Source organism: Lytechinus variegatus, chromosome 11 (assembly GCF_018143015.1).
Source record: "Lytechinus variegatus isolate NC3 chromosome 11, Lvar_3.0, whole genome shotgun sequence".
NCBI classification, from domain to species: domain Eukaryota; kingdom Metazoa; phylum Echinodermata; class Echinoidea; order Temnopleuroida; family Toxopneustidae; genus Lytechinus; species Lytechinus variegatus.
This window is the reverse complement of record NC_054750.1, coordinates 30,580,167-30,598,770: the sequence shown is the minus strand read 5'-3', so window position 1 is coordinate 30,598,770 and position 18,604 is coordinate 30,580,167. Positions and strand designations below refer to the sequence as shown.

Sequence of the window (18,604 nt, the reverse complement as noted above, 5' to 3'; positions counted from 1 at the left end):
TTTCAAAGAAAACGTGATTTTGGATTAGCCGCCATGCACTGCTATCATGGAAGTTAGCATGAATGTAAAAATTGGCAATAAATCATAGGCTTCATGTTTTTATTATAGTCAATGGCCCGTATTCTGATGCCAGGTTTAACTTAGTTCATGGTCTTACTCTTTGCTAAAATTACGGGGAACAAAAAACTAAAAAATTCTGCTTATATTGTATATATTTCTTATTTATTATTTTGTTTCACTTTGCTTTCATAACTAAGAAAATACTTAGTTTATCATTCTGAGACAGTTATAAATGATTTTTGTGTTAATAAATTGAACAAGTACTGATAGAGATTTGTGCCCAAATTGCTTCTCCAAAGTAATACTGCAACTTCAAACCAGGGTTTAATCTAAACCCGACTTCAGAATACTGGTTAATGTATTTTCATTTTCAGATAAAATAGTGTTTTTTTATGTATTTCCTCTATGAATCTACTTAATCCTTTTGAATCTTAATCATACTACCGTCCTGACCGTGCGGATTTATCAAAATGAACATATGCACTTTTATCAAGTAAGCTCTGATGTTTGAAAAATGTTCTCGAGTCTGTTAATGATTAGTTAAGTAATTTCATTCCAGTTTTCTGTTCCCATCTCATTTTTTCCCTCCAACCTTCAATTACCTCTTGGTCGTATTGAGTAGGTGCATTAACAATGTAGAGCGAGGACCGCCATTAATGCGCTCGGGTCGCATCATGATGGACTTCCTTTGATTTTTAGAAGTTAATGAATGTGACAAATTAATGCCAGAACGCGCATTATCATCAAAGAAAATGCGCAGGTGCACAGAGGACACATCTTCTTTGATCAACGGTGAGAACACAATTTTATGATGAAAACATTATCTTTCGCGATTGGAATGATCTTAAAATCGTATGAATACCTCCATGGAAGCCACAAAATGATAAGAAATATAAAAAGTAGAAAAATCCTGGAGGAACCTTAAGTACGCAATATTACCAAGGATAGGTTGTAAACTAAATACATGTACCTTAATTAGAATGTAACATTATCTTGAATTACCGATTGATTGCTCAAAACACAACTCTGGCGGTACGTAGATGAGGACCGATGACGTCAATCACATACTATTCTATTAAATGTCGAATGAAATAAATGTATATAAATCTTTTTTTTCCTTCCCTCGAATGGAAAACGTGATTTGAATCCTTACTGAAAATAAGGAATCGTCATTATCACCATTATTGTGATTTAGTTTGTTTCAGGCATGGAGTCTTCATATACTTTCAAATTTATAATATCTGGGAGTTGTGTATTTCAGAGAGTAAAATACGAAAGATGTAACAAGTGTTTATAATCAGGGGAGCGTTTCATCAATATTTTCATCCGACAAATTGTCAGATCTGACATCTTTCCATAATTGTGATTGGCTGAGAGGCACTGTTCCTATGGTAACTGTCGGATAAAACGGGACTTGTCGGATAAAACGTCTGTCAAGTCCTTTCATGAAACGCCCCCCAGATCTTACGCTTAATGCTATCTGCATTATGGATGTAACTATTCGTGAAATTAAAAGCAATAGTTTAAAATTTCACAAGTTTCATATCTAATATTAGATTTCGATGAAATTTTCAATATAATGCCTGTGTGATTTTACTTTATTTACGTACTCATAAATATATTTACTTACACATTTCCAACCTGTGATACATTTTTTTCTTGTATCATGTTGTATTATTATGTATTATTGTGTTGTGGCTCAGTCGATGACTCTCCGGACTTTGAACCATAAGGTCCGGGGTTCATACCTCTCCGCAGCACTCGTGTCCTTTGGCAAGGCTTTTATCTTCACTTGCCGCTCTCCACCCATGTAGAGTAAAGGGGTACCCGGTGGGAATTCCTTGAATGCTCGAGCGTGCTCGTGCTAAAGCCGGTGTAATAGTATGCAGCGCTTAGAAACATTGTATTAAGCGCTATATAAATGTTGCATATTTCTATTTTTGTTATTATTATCATTATTATCATTATAATCATCAAATAATTTTTTGCTAGGGATGGAGTTAACATAGGCAAAACAATAAGATGTCTCTATGAATGGTCTTATTTCATTTCGCAAAGATAACACATTGGGTTAATCAGGTAAAAAAAAATCATAGAGAAAAAAATAAACGTTGAAACTTGCAATGACATGCACCGACCTACAAAGAGTGTGCGTGTGTTAACTTGCTTTCTATCCTGCTGTTGTATATTTTTAATGCACAATAGGATATAAATTGAAGATCTTTACAGAACTGATATTCTGACCACTAATTCTCATAGATGTTATTCATTTTGCGTCCATCTTTTTTTCGCAATGTAATTGAAGTCGCATCTCTATTATTATTGGGAGAGTGAAGAGAAAAGACCCGAGTCCTAATTTGTTAAAAGTTAGTTGACATGGCAACTGTCGTGTTCCCTTAACGGAGACTGCCAGGTAAATATTCGTGGTCACAACCTCGAGAAGGCGGATGTATATTCATTTGAATTTTATGAGTGTTACTATCACTCTGAATTCACGCTAGCTTTGGACGTCAAGTACCTATGCATGGAAGCATTGTATTTCAGATATATTTACAGCATATCCATAACACACGGAATATGTTTTAAACAAGTGTTTTCCTCTGATCTTCAATCCGTTTATCTCTTTCTTCTTTCGATCTTCCTTTCTCTCTTTCTGTCTCGCCCCCATTTCGTTCACTGTATTATGCTATTTTATTCACACGTCATTTCCCGAGTCAATTTTTTGAATGTTACTTTACACATGTTTAAAGATGTATTTCTCTCCGATCTGACACCACCTTTCTATTTTATACCCAATTTTCTAACCCACTTTCTCTCTTTCCCCCTCCATCTATTCCCTCTCATCTTTATTTATCTCTCCTCCTATTTTGCCTGATATAAATTCACTATCCTATCTCATTATGTCACCTCCGAGTCAGCATAGGCCTGTTTCAAGATGACATAATATTTTTATATCTCATCTCATCGCCATCTGTCTCTCTATTTTCAAAAATCAAATTTCTACTTTCTTTCCCTTTTTTCACTGTCTCCTCACACTCTATCTCTCCATTTATTATCCTATATTTTAATTTATATGTCGGTTCCAAGTCAATCTTAAATGAACGTCACGACCCAAGACAGAAAGGGTCCAGTCATACGAACGAAGCCGACGTTAACTTGACCGATGAAATGCCTTTCGAAATATCGTATTAGCTTTGATCGGTTCGGAGTCGGCTTGCTCGGTGTAACCGCAGCTTAGGGTGCGTCTGGGGAAATTTAGCAGGTGTTGAGGTCTTTTGCTAGGACATCCTCTTTCCCCTTTCGCATTTTTGCGGGTACACCCGTTCTCCCGTGCGTATGTTGCCTATCAGTACATCACTGAGTGTGTACAGATGTGTGTTCACTCTCCGAGTCTGCGGTTGTCCTTGTCCACGTGATAAATTTACAGTGTTGTGATTGGAGGAATTCCGCATTCCGACACCCTTTACCATGTTCATCTCAACGTACCTCTCGCGCGCCGCCGCGGCGCTTCGATAAAAAGAAGAGGAATAGTTGGAAAAAAGCATTCCGTCGTAAAAGCAATCAGCGAATTAATTCATGCTTGTAAATTTCAATTTGGATGTGTGCTCTCTTGAATATAAACAGACGTCTAGCAGTTCATCGAAATGAGTTTCCACTAATAACAACTGTTGGTATTCATGGTATTAGTACATGAGTACAAAATATTGAGTACATCTTCTTTTCTTGGAATTAAGTAAAACGGACATGTTAACATGGTTATGGACGGCAAGTGTATTTCACAAAGTGGTGTCAGCGACTTCGTTGACATAATCATGATAGAAGCTTCCACTCAGATAAATCAATTATTTAATTTGCCTATGAAACATCTAATTTTTACCCCTAAATTACAAGTAAATGTCACTGCTCCAGAGCTCTATATCCTCGGTTTTATTTTGAAAACAATTATGATAAATATAATTTTAATGTAAAAGAAGTTATACTGTCAGTAAAAAAATGATTGAATTTTAATGCATTATTAACACTTGATATACGAGTCTATATATGAAAATCGTTCAAATATTCAAGCACATATAAATATTACTACATCTAAGTATTAAGATAAAAAATGTCTAATGAAATTTGTAAATATTTATCGTTTTATTTCAACGGTTTCATAAACCAATACAAATATGTTCTTTGCTCGTTTGGGCTATTTAGCTCACCTTCAATATTTATAAAATCAATCAATCAATCAATCAATCAATCAATCAATCAATCAATCAATCAATCAATCAATCAATCAATCAATCAATCAATCAATCAATCAATCAATCAATCAATCAATCATAAATGCACCAACCAAGCAAGCAAGCAACCAAGCAGGCAAGCAACCGACCAACCAACCATCCATCCAACCAACCAACCAACCAACCAACCAACCAACCAACCAACCAACCAACCAACCAACCTGTTCAACATCACAATTTTTAAATAACCTTCACAATAATAACTCCAAATATGGGCAGCTATACATGTATTATGTTAACTTTTCAAAAATTATACCTTCCACATCAACATCATCTATAAGCATCATTTAGTTTTAGCCTATATCTAAGTAAGATGAGTTTTTATCATGAATAATCCCGCGAAATAATCATGTTTCATTTTACATCCAATGATTTTTGTTTTCATCCAGGGAGTTGCAGTCTGTTGACCAAGAAGTTATTTAATGAATTATTCCATGGAGACGATCCATATAACAGGCATATCAGACCTGCTATCAACGAATCAACACCTACCGATCTACAAATGCAGCTTTTTGTGTCGCAGATTCTTGATATGGTAAGTTTATCCAATCAAACTATAAAGTTCATGCAGATGTTGCTGTATTACTATTCTATTACTTATTCCTGTCATTTTTACGTTATGATAATATATTACTGTTATTTGCATTATCTAATAAAATATTTTTTTCCGATTAATTTACATTCTTTTCTGACTATTGTCCTTACATGTGTTATCATTATCAATATCATCATTATTAATACTATTATCTTTATTACTATCATTAATATAATCATTGCTGTTATCAGTATTGGGCCAATTTATACAAGCAGTTGTGCTGTCCACATGTAAAATATCTTGATTGTCAATGATTCCCTTTTAACTATGGAAATAAAATTTGATGTGAATTAAATTACTATCATTATTAGTAATATCATTAGCCAAATAATCATAGTAGTATTTACCTTATATCACAGTGCTATCACCACTTTGGTCAATTTCAAGTTACCATATGGAAAGCGATTACAAATTTTCAACAAGTCATAACTACTGTTTGTCCGATACTGTTCAATCTTTCAACATGATTATCTTTTTCATTTGTCCTCTAGACTAACATTCGTTCAATTTTTGTAGGATTCCCTTTCCATCCTATTAATGAAAGTTATACATTTTGACTCGACGAGTTTGATTGATTGGAACTGTTGATATGAATCATATTGTAAAGTTGATATTTTTAGGACTATAATAACCTATGTGTTGGTTCTTTTGTTTACAGGACGAACGGTTACAGCAAATAAAGGCGAATGTTTGGATGTCATATGTAAGTTACAAAAAATAGGACTACATTGCGGTATCCTGTTTTGATTAAAGACATATCGATAATCAATAAAGTTTATCGAATAAACTATATTTTATTAAAAAAAGAAAAGACAGGTCAGCTAAACTTTAGGGTCACATTCTGGTGGATGGTATTCTAGTTGTCCTTTACGTCAGGAATCACATTACCAACTTTAACAGTAAATAGGCACTTACATTCATTACCAACAGACCACCATATTATATTCCCAAACTGATTAAATGAATATAAAGGTACTTGAATAGATGTCATAATCAGTGTTATGTCATATTCATCATGCATTGCGAATGCTGAAACGTGTACTTACTCAGTAACTGCGGTCAGTGAACTAAGTCAGAAACTGTGCTGTCCTGTAGTAACCTCGGTACAAAAAAATCGTATTATGGGTTTGATCTGTTTTCCTGATTTGAGGGGATGGCCATGCAACAACGCCACATAACGTAAATAATGTGAGTTCCAATAGTTAATGTCGACTAAGGCAGAATTAAGGAGAATAGGAAATCACGCAGTAAGACATAAATTAACAGTAAATGTTTGATATAGAAAACTGTCATCGGTTGTGGATGATGAATTAAATAATGTTTAAAACTCCTCTAGCCTTAACAACTATTGAGGGGGAGGGGGTGGGGGGGGGGGCTTTCATTCATTCCTGTTTACTTTTGCAAGCCAAGTGATCAGTCATGTACAATGCTGCCTGCAGTCTGTAACTATGTGTAACTATGGTTAGGACGGAGAGCAAAAATTAAGCCTAGAATTAAGCCTCGTCTCCCAAAGGAAAGAAAAAAAGTCAACAATAGGGTAGTCCTTCATTTTTATCAATAGCATATACTCTCGTTTGAAACGAGCATTCCATGGAAAGAATATTACTATTGCTTTAAAAAGCCCAAACAATTTCAGAAGCCGATTAGTCCATCTAAAAGACCAAGTTCCAAAGGAAGACAATATCGTCTACAAGATCATCCGCAAAGATTTAGATTATTGTTATGTTTTGTAGAAACAGGCAGGGCTCTTATTGAACGACTAAAGGAACATAAAAGTGCACTCAGATTGAACTTGTACCTTTGTAGTAGGTCCATGGATTGAACAATCAATGCCATTCAACTGTAGTAGAAAACGCTCTCAATTCAGGTCACAAGATTGGATGGGATGATGGCCATGTTATTGACTTTGAAAGCAGCCTCTGGAAAAAAGGTGAAAGGAAATGATAGTGGTTGGAAAAATATTAATACAGTACTACATATAGACTCTGGATTTCTATTGTCACCCAGCGATTGCGAGACTTAAGAGTTACAGATTGCAAGCAGCATTGCATATGACTGATCACTTGGCGTGAGAAAGTCTACAAGAGTGGATAACAGCTTTCCCCAAAATATTTTAGGTTTGTCGAAGTCTGAACATTATTGAAGATTGCATTCCAATGAGTAACACACGTTTCTCCCACAACCGGTGTCTCTGGTGATTGGGCTACTCTATATATTTATATATGTGTAATAACAAATAAATAGAAATGAATAACTAAATTGATAGATAGGTAGGGAGAGCTGAGCTTTTAAAAATCTACTTTCTGTTGGTAAACTAGGTAAAAAAAAAATCTCAGTCTAGGTTAATAATCGAACGGTCAGCAATCTCTGCGTAACTTTGGATTATTGCATCCGAAGTATAGGTCAGTAACTGTGGAATCACACTTCCAATAACAATAATGAAACGTATATACTCATGAAATGAGATCGTTAACCCTGGAATACAATCAGAATACACTTGAAATAGCGGTACTTACCATTAAGAGTATCAAACACTTTGAAGTATCGGTCCTTACCCTTAACTGGACATTACACTAGCGGTCATTATCCTCGGCAGTATAAGTACCCATTTGAAATAGTGTTCTAATCAAACCTTGGCAGTATCACACACTATTAAAATACTGACTGGGTCTATGTGTGATATACACATTCTGCTAGTCTACTATATTTCAAAGGTATTGATGAAGAAAATTCATTGAAAAAATGATATGACAAGCGATTTTATTTTATATCAAAGTTTTTTATCTTTACATTTACCTTGTAAAGGAAAACTAGCGGCAGGGGCTTTATCATGTTATGATATAATTGGACGTAACAGCCGGTTGATCTTTGAAATGGGAAACGTAATAGTTCACACAAAGTAAACAAGTCACTGCCTTCTTCTTCTTTTGGCCGTAAAAGTAACGCTAACGTCAACAAAATTTGTTATTTATTTATTAACACTATTATTTCATCTAGATTATTATTTAAGGGGGTTTATCTTAAGGATTTGATTATTTTTATCTGGTAGTATATCTTTAAAATCTTATGCTACCTTGAAGCTTGTTCGATTTAATTTCAATGCATTAGGACTGGACTGATGAATTTCTACGATGGGATCCCGCTGATTTCGATGGACTAACGAGTTTCAAATTGACCTCTGACCTCGTTTGGATGCCAGATATAGTCATATACAACAAGTAAGAAAAATTACATTTTAGAAGATACCCGACTTTTGACATCTTGAAATGCTCATCAATCAGTCAGTACGATTATCCACAATATGTGTTGGCATAATATTAACCCCATCTGTCACGTCTGTCGTTTTTAAATCAGGATTTACAAATTATATCTAATTCCATTATACACAAATAAGAAAGCACAATGAGTGCAATAAGAATGAAAATGCAAGTGCGTAATGATTACACATAGATATGTTTTGGATTGTGAAAATTGCATCATACTATTTCTACATATCTAGTGTAAAAGACAAAAGAATATGCCGCTTATCTATTTTGGTAAGATCGAGAGGAGTAATTAAAACACACACAAAAAATATACATGAGTTGATCACATGTCAATTATGTGTAAAAAAAATTCAGGGACCTTGCACCAGCATCAATACTACAGGGGCCCGTTGCAGAAAGAGTTGCAATCAAATGCAACTCCAAAATCATGCGCAACTTGATTTTCAACCAATCAACAGCGCGCATTTTTGACTTGCGATTGATTTTTTGACTTTTTCTGCAACGGGCCCAAGATCGGACGCATCCAAGAATGAATCAACAATGGTAAACCAGGGGAGCATTTCATGAAAGGACATGTCAGACGTTTTATTCGACAAGTCCCATTTTATCCGACAGTTACCATAGTTACAGTGCTTCTCAGCCAATCAAAATCAAGGAAAGATGTCAGATCTGACAACTTGTCGGACAAAAATGTTGATGAAACGCCCCCCAGGCTTCGCGATCTGACATGAGAGCTGCTATATCATGTAACATCATGCACCAGCATCAATACTAATCTATAAAGAACAAGTATAAAAAAAGACCCCCCCCAAAAAAATTTGGTTGAAGACAGTATCGCCTAGAGCCCGTTTCATAAAGAGATACAAACTGTTGAAACTTTGCCATTATGGCAACTACCATGGAAACCTCGATTCTGATTGGCTGCTGAGCCCTGTTATCATGGTAGCTGCCATTATGGCAAAGTTACAACAGTTGCAAGTTCTTCATGAAATGGACCCCTGATCTCTTCTTAATTCCTTGCAGTGCTGGTGACTCTTACGATACATATATGTTCAACAAGATTGTGAAGATCGAACACACTGGACATGTGAACTGGGGTTCTCCGCATATCATACAGACGAGCTGCCAGCTAGATGTGGCCAACTTCCCTTTCGATTACCAACATTGCGATGTCAAGTTTGGCCCATGGCAGCACGATGGATCTGAATTAGCAATAACAGGATCAGGTAAATATAGGCTTTATCAAAGGGAATTCACTCTGAAGAAGATTTTGTTGTAAAAAGGCGAAATAATGATAAAAAAGATAGGTAAAAGTTTGAGGAAAATCCATTAAATGTTAAGAAAGTTATTAGAATTTAAATTTTGGATTTGTAACGTCATAAACAAACAGCTGCCCCATGTGTTATGTGATAGATATAAAATGCATAAATTCCAATTGCTTAAAAATGGTTCGTGGTGACTTATGTTTATCTTCTTTTTAGACACAGGTGTGAATTGTCTATTGATATACTGAAGGTACACTGATAATCTTTTTAAATTTTCTGTAAAAATAAAAATTTCATTTATTTTCTACCATACGATATGTATGAAAACTTATTGCATATGACGTCACAAATCAATCATTAAAATTCTAATAACTTTCTTCTTTCATTGTTTCGGCAATATTTGTTATGATTTATTCTGCTACTTTAACAATAAACGTTCAGGGTCAACTTTTTCCTGTAATACGACGACACAAATGTCTTAGTCGACTAATCATGCTAGCCAAATGATTGGATGGGAGCTTTCACATTGCCAGGGTTATCAGCCTGTGCAATACGCACTCGGTAGGCCTAACTTTTAAATCCGTCCAAAGACCATTGGTAACGTCTTGAGCAATAGACCCGTTCAAGAATTCCTTTCGGGTGGGGAATTACAGCTTTTACCATGATGTATTTCATTTGTAGACTTTGGTGATGGTGATGACGACGTTTGTGATGCTGATGAAGTAAAGGAAAATTAGAAGGGAGAAATAATGGCTTATCGCGAACGATGGTCAATGTGAGACGATAGTGACAGTGACGGTGCCTTTTACATTGTTTATGATAACTAATATCATTTGCCCCTTGTTTAGACTAAACCATACAGTGCAATTCATGAAAGTGTCTTGGAAGGTCTAACTCCCCCTTCTTTAAGTGAAAACTCTTTTGTGATTTCTTTTTAGAATGGCTTCTTCCTAAAGACGTTCTCTATTCTTTCCATTTATAATATCTTGGATGATAGTTTCGACAATGAAAAATTAACTTAGCCATGATTTTCTTCCTAGGTGATAATACAGTGTATCGAAGTGATGGCGAGTGGGATATGATAGGTCTGACTACCGTTACTAATCAACAAACTTATCCTGACTCACCCGGCATATCGTATTATGACGTCACGTACACAATACATCTCAGAAGGTAAGAACAATGTTCGACAGAGAGAAACAGACTCGTGTAAACAGCGCCTACCTTCAAACAAACAAACAAACATGCCACACAACAGCTCGATGGCAACACCACCCACCAACATACACACACGCGCGTGCGCGCACACATCTTCAAACCCACTCCCTCTAAAACACATTCCTTAATCCTAATGCCCCCATCCGCGCACACTCCCATCACATTCGCACACATAACACACGCACATTCACACACTCCTTATTTACATGCAGAAATGGAAACGCACACAGCACGCACTTAACGCTTCCCATCGTAGCTTACACGAGTATAGATCCGATTTGTTGAGATTTACCTTCAGCGAAATGAATACATGCTTAGTTTTTGCTCTGTTGCTTACAGCTTCAAATTTACAAATCAGTGAAATGGCTCGAGTGAATGAGATCATATTATAAAATGCAAAATATTTTAAGAAATATGTCTCATAATAGAGTAGAACAACAGTTCTAGGGTCAAGTGATTCTGTTGTGTATATACAAAGAATTGAATAAAAAAGTTTATGCAATAAAAACTATGAGATATCTATTTATTACACATTCTATTCCTTGTTCCGTCTGTTTCTTTCAATACAGACGGGCGATGTATTACGTATTCAACCTACTGGTTCCTTGCATCCTGATCGCATCAATTACTCTTCTTGGTTTTCTACTTCCGGTTGATTCAGGAGAGAAGGTGTCTCTGGGTATAACTGTCCTTCTCTCACTCACCGTCTTTTTGCTTCTCATCGCTCAATCAATGCCGCCCTCTAGCGTCGTACCCATTATAGGTATGTCTACCAGACTTCTTTCTGACTGCAGTCATTTCGTATTCTAACTCAGCGATGGCCTAAACACACCCACGCGTCCATACCTTCGATATAAAATAGCTGGGTATAACTAAAACGCACTCTTCTGAGGTCACTCGAACGTAATTCAAAAGGTCAAGCGCGCGCAGAATTCAACAGTTTTTTTTTCCTGGCATGTGCTTGCATTGTTTACGGGTTGGTATGGACCCGTAGGCTGTTATTGTGGCAAACAGCACTTCATGTGCTCCATGACAGAGATAAGAATGTGGACTGATTTACTAACAAACATTAAAAAACATGTGTAATTACATATTACCTTATGCTGCAGTCATATTTCCCCTAAGACTGCCGTAAGGCGAGATAAAAACAGTTAATTTTTATTCAAACCACCTATATGTAGCTGGTACAAAAATGTTAAAACAGCTGTTTTCAACTCACCGTATGGGAAATGTAGTTGCGCCATTATTCATGTATCAAAACATAGGACAAGTAGAGTGGATGGGATGTAGTCCGGCAGCCCAGGAGATTTATTTAACCGAAAGCCGGACAGGCAAATGACCCCATAGCTGGATGGCAGGCGCGCCGGAACACTTTCAGTTTTGGGGGGGCAAAATCCCGAAGGGGGCAATATATTTTTGACAGCGTGAGATACCGAAGCGATCGAGCGGGAGAGGGCGTGGGACCCCCCCCCCCCGGTAAGGACTTTGTGTAAAAATGGAGTTTAAAAGTTACGTTTCTAAGAGAATTCAAAAATAAATTTTTTGAGAATTAAACATAGAATTCACTACGAAAGACTATACTCAGAGTTTATGAGAACCTATGAAATCTACGCGCAAAACGATCGCTTAATTCGGAATGTGGTTTTCGTGTCTGATCAATTAAATTACGTAATACGCTTATATTGACTCAAAATACCAGAAATTACATTTTTCATGCAATATCCTTTCAGAAATATTTATTTATGTACATTTACATACACGGACGACGCGAGAGAGCACAATTATCATAAGTTTCAAGGAGTGTATTAAGCAGAAGAAGCGTAACAACAGAAACAAAATACATTCTAATGAATGTCTTTTTAAATTCAAAATGGCGGCTGTTCTGACGTGGCAGACGACGATAAGCGCTTAAATAACCATTCTATTTAAATCATTTCTGACCTCAGCATTGGAGAGAGTCCCTGATTATCCATACATAGGCAAAACGTTTCATATTTTGTAACTGGAGGAAAAAGAAATATGACCTGCTTAATTATTGTCTAACAATTTAAAACTTTTCTGAAAATTTAAAACATTACTCGATTTATATATGTGTTTCCTTTGGCATGTTTTGTATGGCTGGGAAGCACTTTTGGATGACCCCTTCAAAATCTTCTTTTTTCTTTACATATTTTGTGGAGAAATGTGACCATAACTAGGAAATGATGAATATCAAATTCCTGGAAATATTCATTGGTAAATAATCATGAACTAACAAACTACGGCAGTTCATAATGTACATTATGTAACATTATTTAGAAGAAAACAATTACATTCCAACAGCGGATGTGGTTGACGGTACACCATGTGGAGTTTTCGAGCAAAAAAAAGTGGATAGAGGAAGAAGTGAAATTGATAGGAGGAAGTAGACAATTGATAGTCGAGTAATGTTTTGTTCAAATGAGCGTAGTCCTGATAAAGACAGTAAACCAGAAAAGGTTGAAGAAGAGGCTTGATTAGTTGATAGATGAGTACTCCTGCTCTGCACTCCATTCGCCGAATCAAGCTAGCATCTTCTCATTTATCCAATAAGCAACTACTCAATCCTCTATAACTCTTTAAACTTTTCGGTTTTACAGCTATTTTCAGATTCCATATGTTGCTCGAGTAACTAGCGTTCACGCGCGTTGGTGATATCGGGGGGGGGGGCGTTTCATGAAAGGACTTGTCGGACGTTTTATCCGAAAAGTCCCATTTCATCCGACAGTTACCATAGTAACAGTACCTCTCAGCCAATCAACATCAGAGAAAGATGTCAGATCTGACAACTTGTCGGATGAAAATGTTGATGAAACACTCCCCAGGTCCGGGGAGCGTTTCATGAAAGGACTTGTAGGACGTTTTATCCGACAGTTACTATGGTAACAATGCTTCTCAACCAATCAGAATACAGGAAAGTTGTCAGATCTTACAACTTGTCGGACGAAAATATTGATGAAACACCACCCCGGTCTGAGCGTTTCTGGGCGACCGCGCGTTTGTTAGCCGACACAGCCAGCATGCAAATTTGCCATTCGGTTTTAGTCTGAAATGTATTCATTAATACTAATAGGCCCCCATTCCACAGAACGGAGACCATTGAAAGACCACTGAAAGACTTAAAATTGGTGAGGTCTTACAGCGGTCTTCAAGATCAATGAAATTTGTCGTCTCTGTGGAATGGCTCAGAAAGACCCCTCAAAGAACTCTGAAAGACTGTTGGATATTTCTTGTCGTACTGGTCTTAGACTAGTCCTCTCGAGATCTTTCAATGGTCTTTCAGAGATTTTTTATGCAATAAGTGATCTTTCAGAATTCTTTCCATGGACTTTGCCTGGTCTTTCAATGGTCTTTCAATGATCTCTCATGAGTCTTACAGTGATCTCCGCAAAAATCTTGAGAGACTGCTGAAAGATCAATGAAAGACTATGAAGACCTTTGAAAGTTCATCGAAAGACCGCTGAAAGACTGCTGAAAGACCACTGAAAGACAATTTTCCTGTAAGACCGTTGTAAGACTGTTTTGAACGGTTTCAAAAAGTTTCGGAGCCCATGAAGACCACGAAGACCACTGAAAGATTGGTCAGGACTCGTGTAAGACCTCAAAGACCATTGTAGATTCATTGAGAGATCAAAGATCAACCAAAATTCATGGTCTTTCAAAGGTCTTTCAGTGGTCTTGTTCTCTGTGAAATGGGGTTTATCACAAGATGGAAAAGGGGCTTATCAAAGGTATGTTTCACAGAGGGACATGTTCGTCAAAAGACGCAAGGCTTACTATGCTGTGTAATTGCCCCGTCAGGGGCGATTTTTTTTTCATTTTTGACAAAAGAAATGACAATTCTTAGGCAGAAAAGTGCCTTCATCGTTTTCTTTTGTCCTTGAATAATATCATTTTTCTACTTTTAGGGGGGCACATTGGGGGGGACAAAATCTCGTTTTGCCCCCCCAAAATTTTCTTTGGGGGGGCAAGTGCCCCCCTGCCCCCCCGCTTCCGGCGCCCTTGAGCTGGATGGCAGGAACCCTGAATTTAACAAAAATGCATTGCTGCGGGGTTTTATCCGTGGTCTTCCCGCCGAAATGACGTCACTACAAAATGGCCCTATTTCACATTTTTTATACACAAGGGAAAATTATCTCAGCGATACAATGCTTGTTTTGTATGAAACTTAAGAAAAAATATTGTCCAAGTAGTGAAGAAGAGAAACGCAAAATTTAACGAACAGAAATTATTTTTTACTAGTTTGGAAGATTTAATATCATGTAAAATCCAGGAAACATCAATAAAGTAGGCTTATCGTTCGCACACCTCAGCAACATGGTTAAATGGACCAAAAAGGCACGATTACGCACCATATTGAAAAGGGGGATGAAATCGCAATCTATAATGTCATTTTCAATTACTGAAAAGTAGAGATATAGATGATGAGAAAATATATAAAAGAATGTTCACTAAAAAAAGAAATGAAGTTCTGAATCGATTTTCGACAATTTTTGAAGCAAGAAATCTTCTGGGCTGCTGGACTAATGCCGTTTTCAGTAACTCATAATTTTTTGGTCCGTACCAGGCCCGCGCTAAAATAGTCCGCACCAAGCGATAAAAAATACTTTCAGTAACTATAGCAGAGCCGCGCCACTTTTACGATCACCCATTCAAAAACTCGGGCACGTAAGGGCAAACTGTCATGTTAACTGAACCCGCCATATACAGAGCGGAAGTGCTCCGTATTCGCTGATTATTCGCGCGGTAAATTTGATGTACACGCGATGCGGAGGCACGGCCAGAATTGTGTGACCTTTGACCGTGTGAGGAAATTTGGCCGGGGCCTGGTGCTGCTATCCGTTCATAAACTCTTTGGTCGGCGCCTGGTGCGGGCCTGGCGCTGCTCTGGTCCTGATAAAAGCAGCACCAAAATAGCCCGGGCCTGGCGCGGGCTATTTTGGCCCGCGCCATTCATAAACTCAAAATTTTACGACTTAGCCCGGGCCTGGCCCGGGCCAGCGAGTTACTGAAAGGGGAATAATGGGCTCGGGGGAACTGATGAATCACTATATCCTGTTGGACCATGAAGGCTATCATAAAGATATGGAATTGACAATTATTTGAAATTGACAAGGTACATTTTAGAAATCACATGGCATCCCAAAGCTGAATTGAGTGAAATTTACATCGTAAAACAAAATACAAGTGAATCAAGATATAGGCCTACATACAACATTCATATTATCTTCAAATCATGTCCAAAGATTAATAGCAAAGGAAGGAGAAAGTAATGGAGAAACCTCATTGGTGACAGGTAACACAGGGGCGGTATAGACAGGTAAAGAAAGTGAAGAAGGTGTAGGGAGAGTATTCTGAAAGATGGAAGTATAAGAGGGAAGTAATGGAAATATATTATATCATGATAATATGGATTAAAGTTTGGAACTTTATTTGCTTGTTCATTTAATGAGTATAAATTATTGTTTACACGCTTTATCTTAACATTTAGGTCAATATTACGTATCGACCATGGTGCTTGTCTCGATATCTATCCTCCTAACGGTATCAGTGATCAACCTTCACCATCGTGGTCCATACTGCAAACCAGCTCCAAGGTGGGCACGGAGGATCATTCTCGGTAGGATAGCAAAGTATCTACGGCTACAACCTGAACATTTCAAGAACATGAAGTTTGCTTCGGATAGGAGTTACTACAATGCAAACGGAATCAACACGTCATCACCGGGTACCAATAACTTCAGAAGCAAGATTGTCGGTAAGTTATTTAGAGGGGTCCTTTTTAATCACTGATCCATGGTATTAAACGTCTTTGTCAGCATGAATAAAATTGAGATTATAATAGGATCTTGCATTACCATGGTCGTACGCAGATATTTTTCGCTGGGGGGGGGGGGCAGAACGCGTAAACTTAATGAAAAACATTGAAAGCAGAGCGACAGAGCTTGTCATTTGGGCGTTTTTGCATTTTGACATGTTAAATTGAAGGATTTGGCGCATACTTTTGGTCTTCTTTTGTGAAAATTTCGGGGAAAAACTACATTTTCAAGATTTCGGGGGGGGGGGGCTGTCGTGTGCGGTCATGTGCATTATTCTCATGAACAAGGTAGAATACTAAGCGAGACAATTTTAATAGTAACCATCATAAACAATACATATTGAAGCCGGGTACTTTCATTTTTGAGATAAATCATAATCTGTAAATGTGAATCTAATATTAACATTTCTTTAATCAATATGAAGTCGAGGTTTATTGCAGATGCTTTGAATGTTTAATTTAATTTTTCTAGAAAAACGGGAGGGTTACAAGGGCGAGAAGGTGAAGGTGACTGCACCCAACGAGTCTCCGATTCTCGGCATCCCCCGGGGCTCCCGTGGAAGGGAAGGCTGCTGCGATAACAGCGACGACCAGACCATTCTACTCCGACGAATAAGCGAACACATGCGATACATCCGTGATCATTTTGAAGATATCGATGATTCTGAAGATATCAAGAATGAATGGAAGCAGATAGCATTGGTTGTCGATCGTGTATTCGCCATCTTCTACGTAGTTGGCTCGATCGGCACAATCATGATCTTGGTCTTCAAGATATCATGATCGCACTGAAAGATGGTGGCTATCGTCGATATATCGTAAGATCGTCATCACAAGATGATCGTCTGATGTGGGGTTTTGTGATTCGCCTGGGAAGAGAAATCTTTCTCGACATACACAAAGAATCAAAACTTTCGATTGCTTGTTTTATCACCGATATAATTGAGGCGTATGGTAAGCTGAAGACAGTCACACAATCCCCACAAATATCAACGATGATTCCAGGACTAAAGTATGTTTTGTCCAAAAGGATCATGCAATCAAGCTATGTATATTGCAAAAAATAATTCGTGTAAAATCAACACTGTAAAAAATGAAGTGCTAATTTAGCACTTACAGTGCTTGTATAGTGACTGCACTGGCACTTCATTTATTTTTACAGTGAATATACAGTTTTAAACGGCTTTCTTTTACGGAGATACTTCAGACTCATTTGGAATGTGGTTTAGTAAATGTTCGTACATTTATTGATTTCAAATGTAGTATATAGTTTGCAAAACGGATTGACATTATAGAAAAGGGAGTGTATGATTATATACGGAAATCAAGAAGTACTAGTAAATACGACCCAAAAATGTCGGAACTTCCTGAAATGATTTGTCTCTTTCATTCTTCTCCGCGTGATAAGTCGCAATGCACTTTCACATATGCTCATCAAGCAAAGAAAGAATGGAAGAAAATGTTGGTCCGATGTAAGAACCCCCACATTGACTTCCCCCGGGGGGGGGGCACTTCCATTCACGAGTGGATACCATGCGCGACCATGGGGTCTCGAAAAGCACCCTAAACACGTAATTTCCATATTCTGAAAATACACCCCTTAACAAGTATTGGCGTGTGAAACCCTACCCTTAACAAGTATAGGAAACAAATCGATACTCTTGGCAAATATTCCTGAAATGAACCCCTAAACAAGTACAGGAATGTTTTATTGTTACGGGTCCTTCGGTCGTCGGCTTTACCTTATTTGGTTTAGTACGACCCCACCTTCTACACCTTGCGCAAATCGGACTCTAAACACGAAGTGTTGGGGCAAAAAGGACATCCTTTATAAAACATTTTAATTTTGTTTAATCATCCCCTCAAATTCGACCCTAAACACGTAATTTTCCAAGCGAAATAGATACCCTTTTTTCATAATTTTCGTGTTTTTGACACCCTTATCACGTTACGTACGTAACGTGCCCTATCGTGAAAAAGACATCCTTTTTACGTGTTTTTTTGGTCGCGCATGGTATCCACTCGTCAATGTAAGTGGCCCCCCCGGGCTATTTTCTTGGCATTGACCTGCAGTAAAA

The 18,604-nt window shown here is 37.5% G+C and overlaps 1 protein-coding gene across 1 annotated transcript in view; it reads left to right on the top strand.

The window, feature by feature from the left end:
- LOC121423528 (neuronal acetylcholine receptor subunit alpha-10-like) overlaps positions 1–18,014 on the top strand; it is a 32,886-nt gene extending 14,872 nt beyond the window's left edge. Inside the window, exons 2-10 of the mRNA XM_041618881.1 lie at positions 4,736–4,881; positions 5,600–5,644; positions 8,050–8,159; positions 9,231–9,482; positions 9,689–9,696; positions 10,513–10,645; positions 11,260–11,453; positions 16,200–16,466; positions 16,999–18,014. Coding sequence (XP_041474815.1) covers positions 4,736–4,881; positions 5,600–5,644; positions 8,050–8,159; positions 9,231–9,482; positions 9,689–9,696; positions 10,513–10,645; positions 11,260–11,453; positions 16,200–16,466; positions 16,999–17,309 — 1,466 coding nt within the window. The 3' untranslated portion in view covers positions 17,310–18,014. The remainder of the gene's footprint in view (positions 1–4,735; positions 4,882–5,599; positions 5,645–8,049; positions 8,160–9,230; positions 9,483–9,688; positions 9,697–10,512; positions 10,646–11,259; positions 11,454–16,199; positions 16,467–16,998) is intronic.
- Positions 18,015–18,604: the final 590 nt, after the last annotated feature.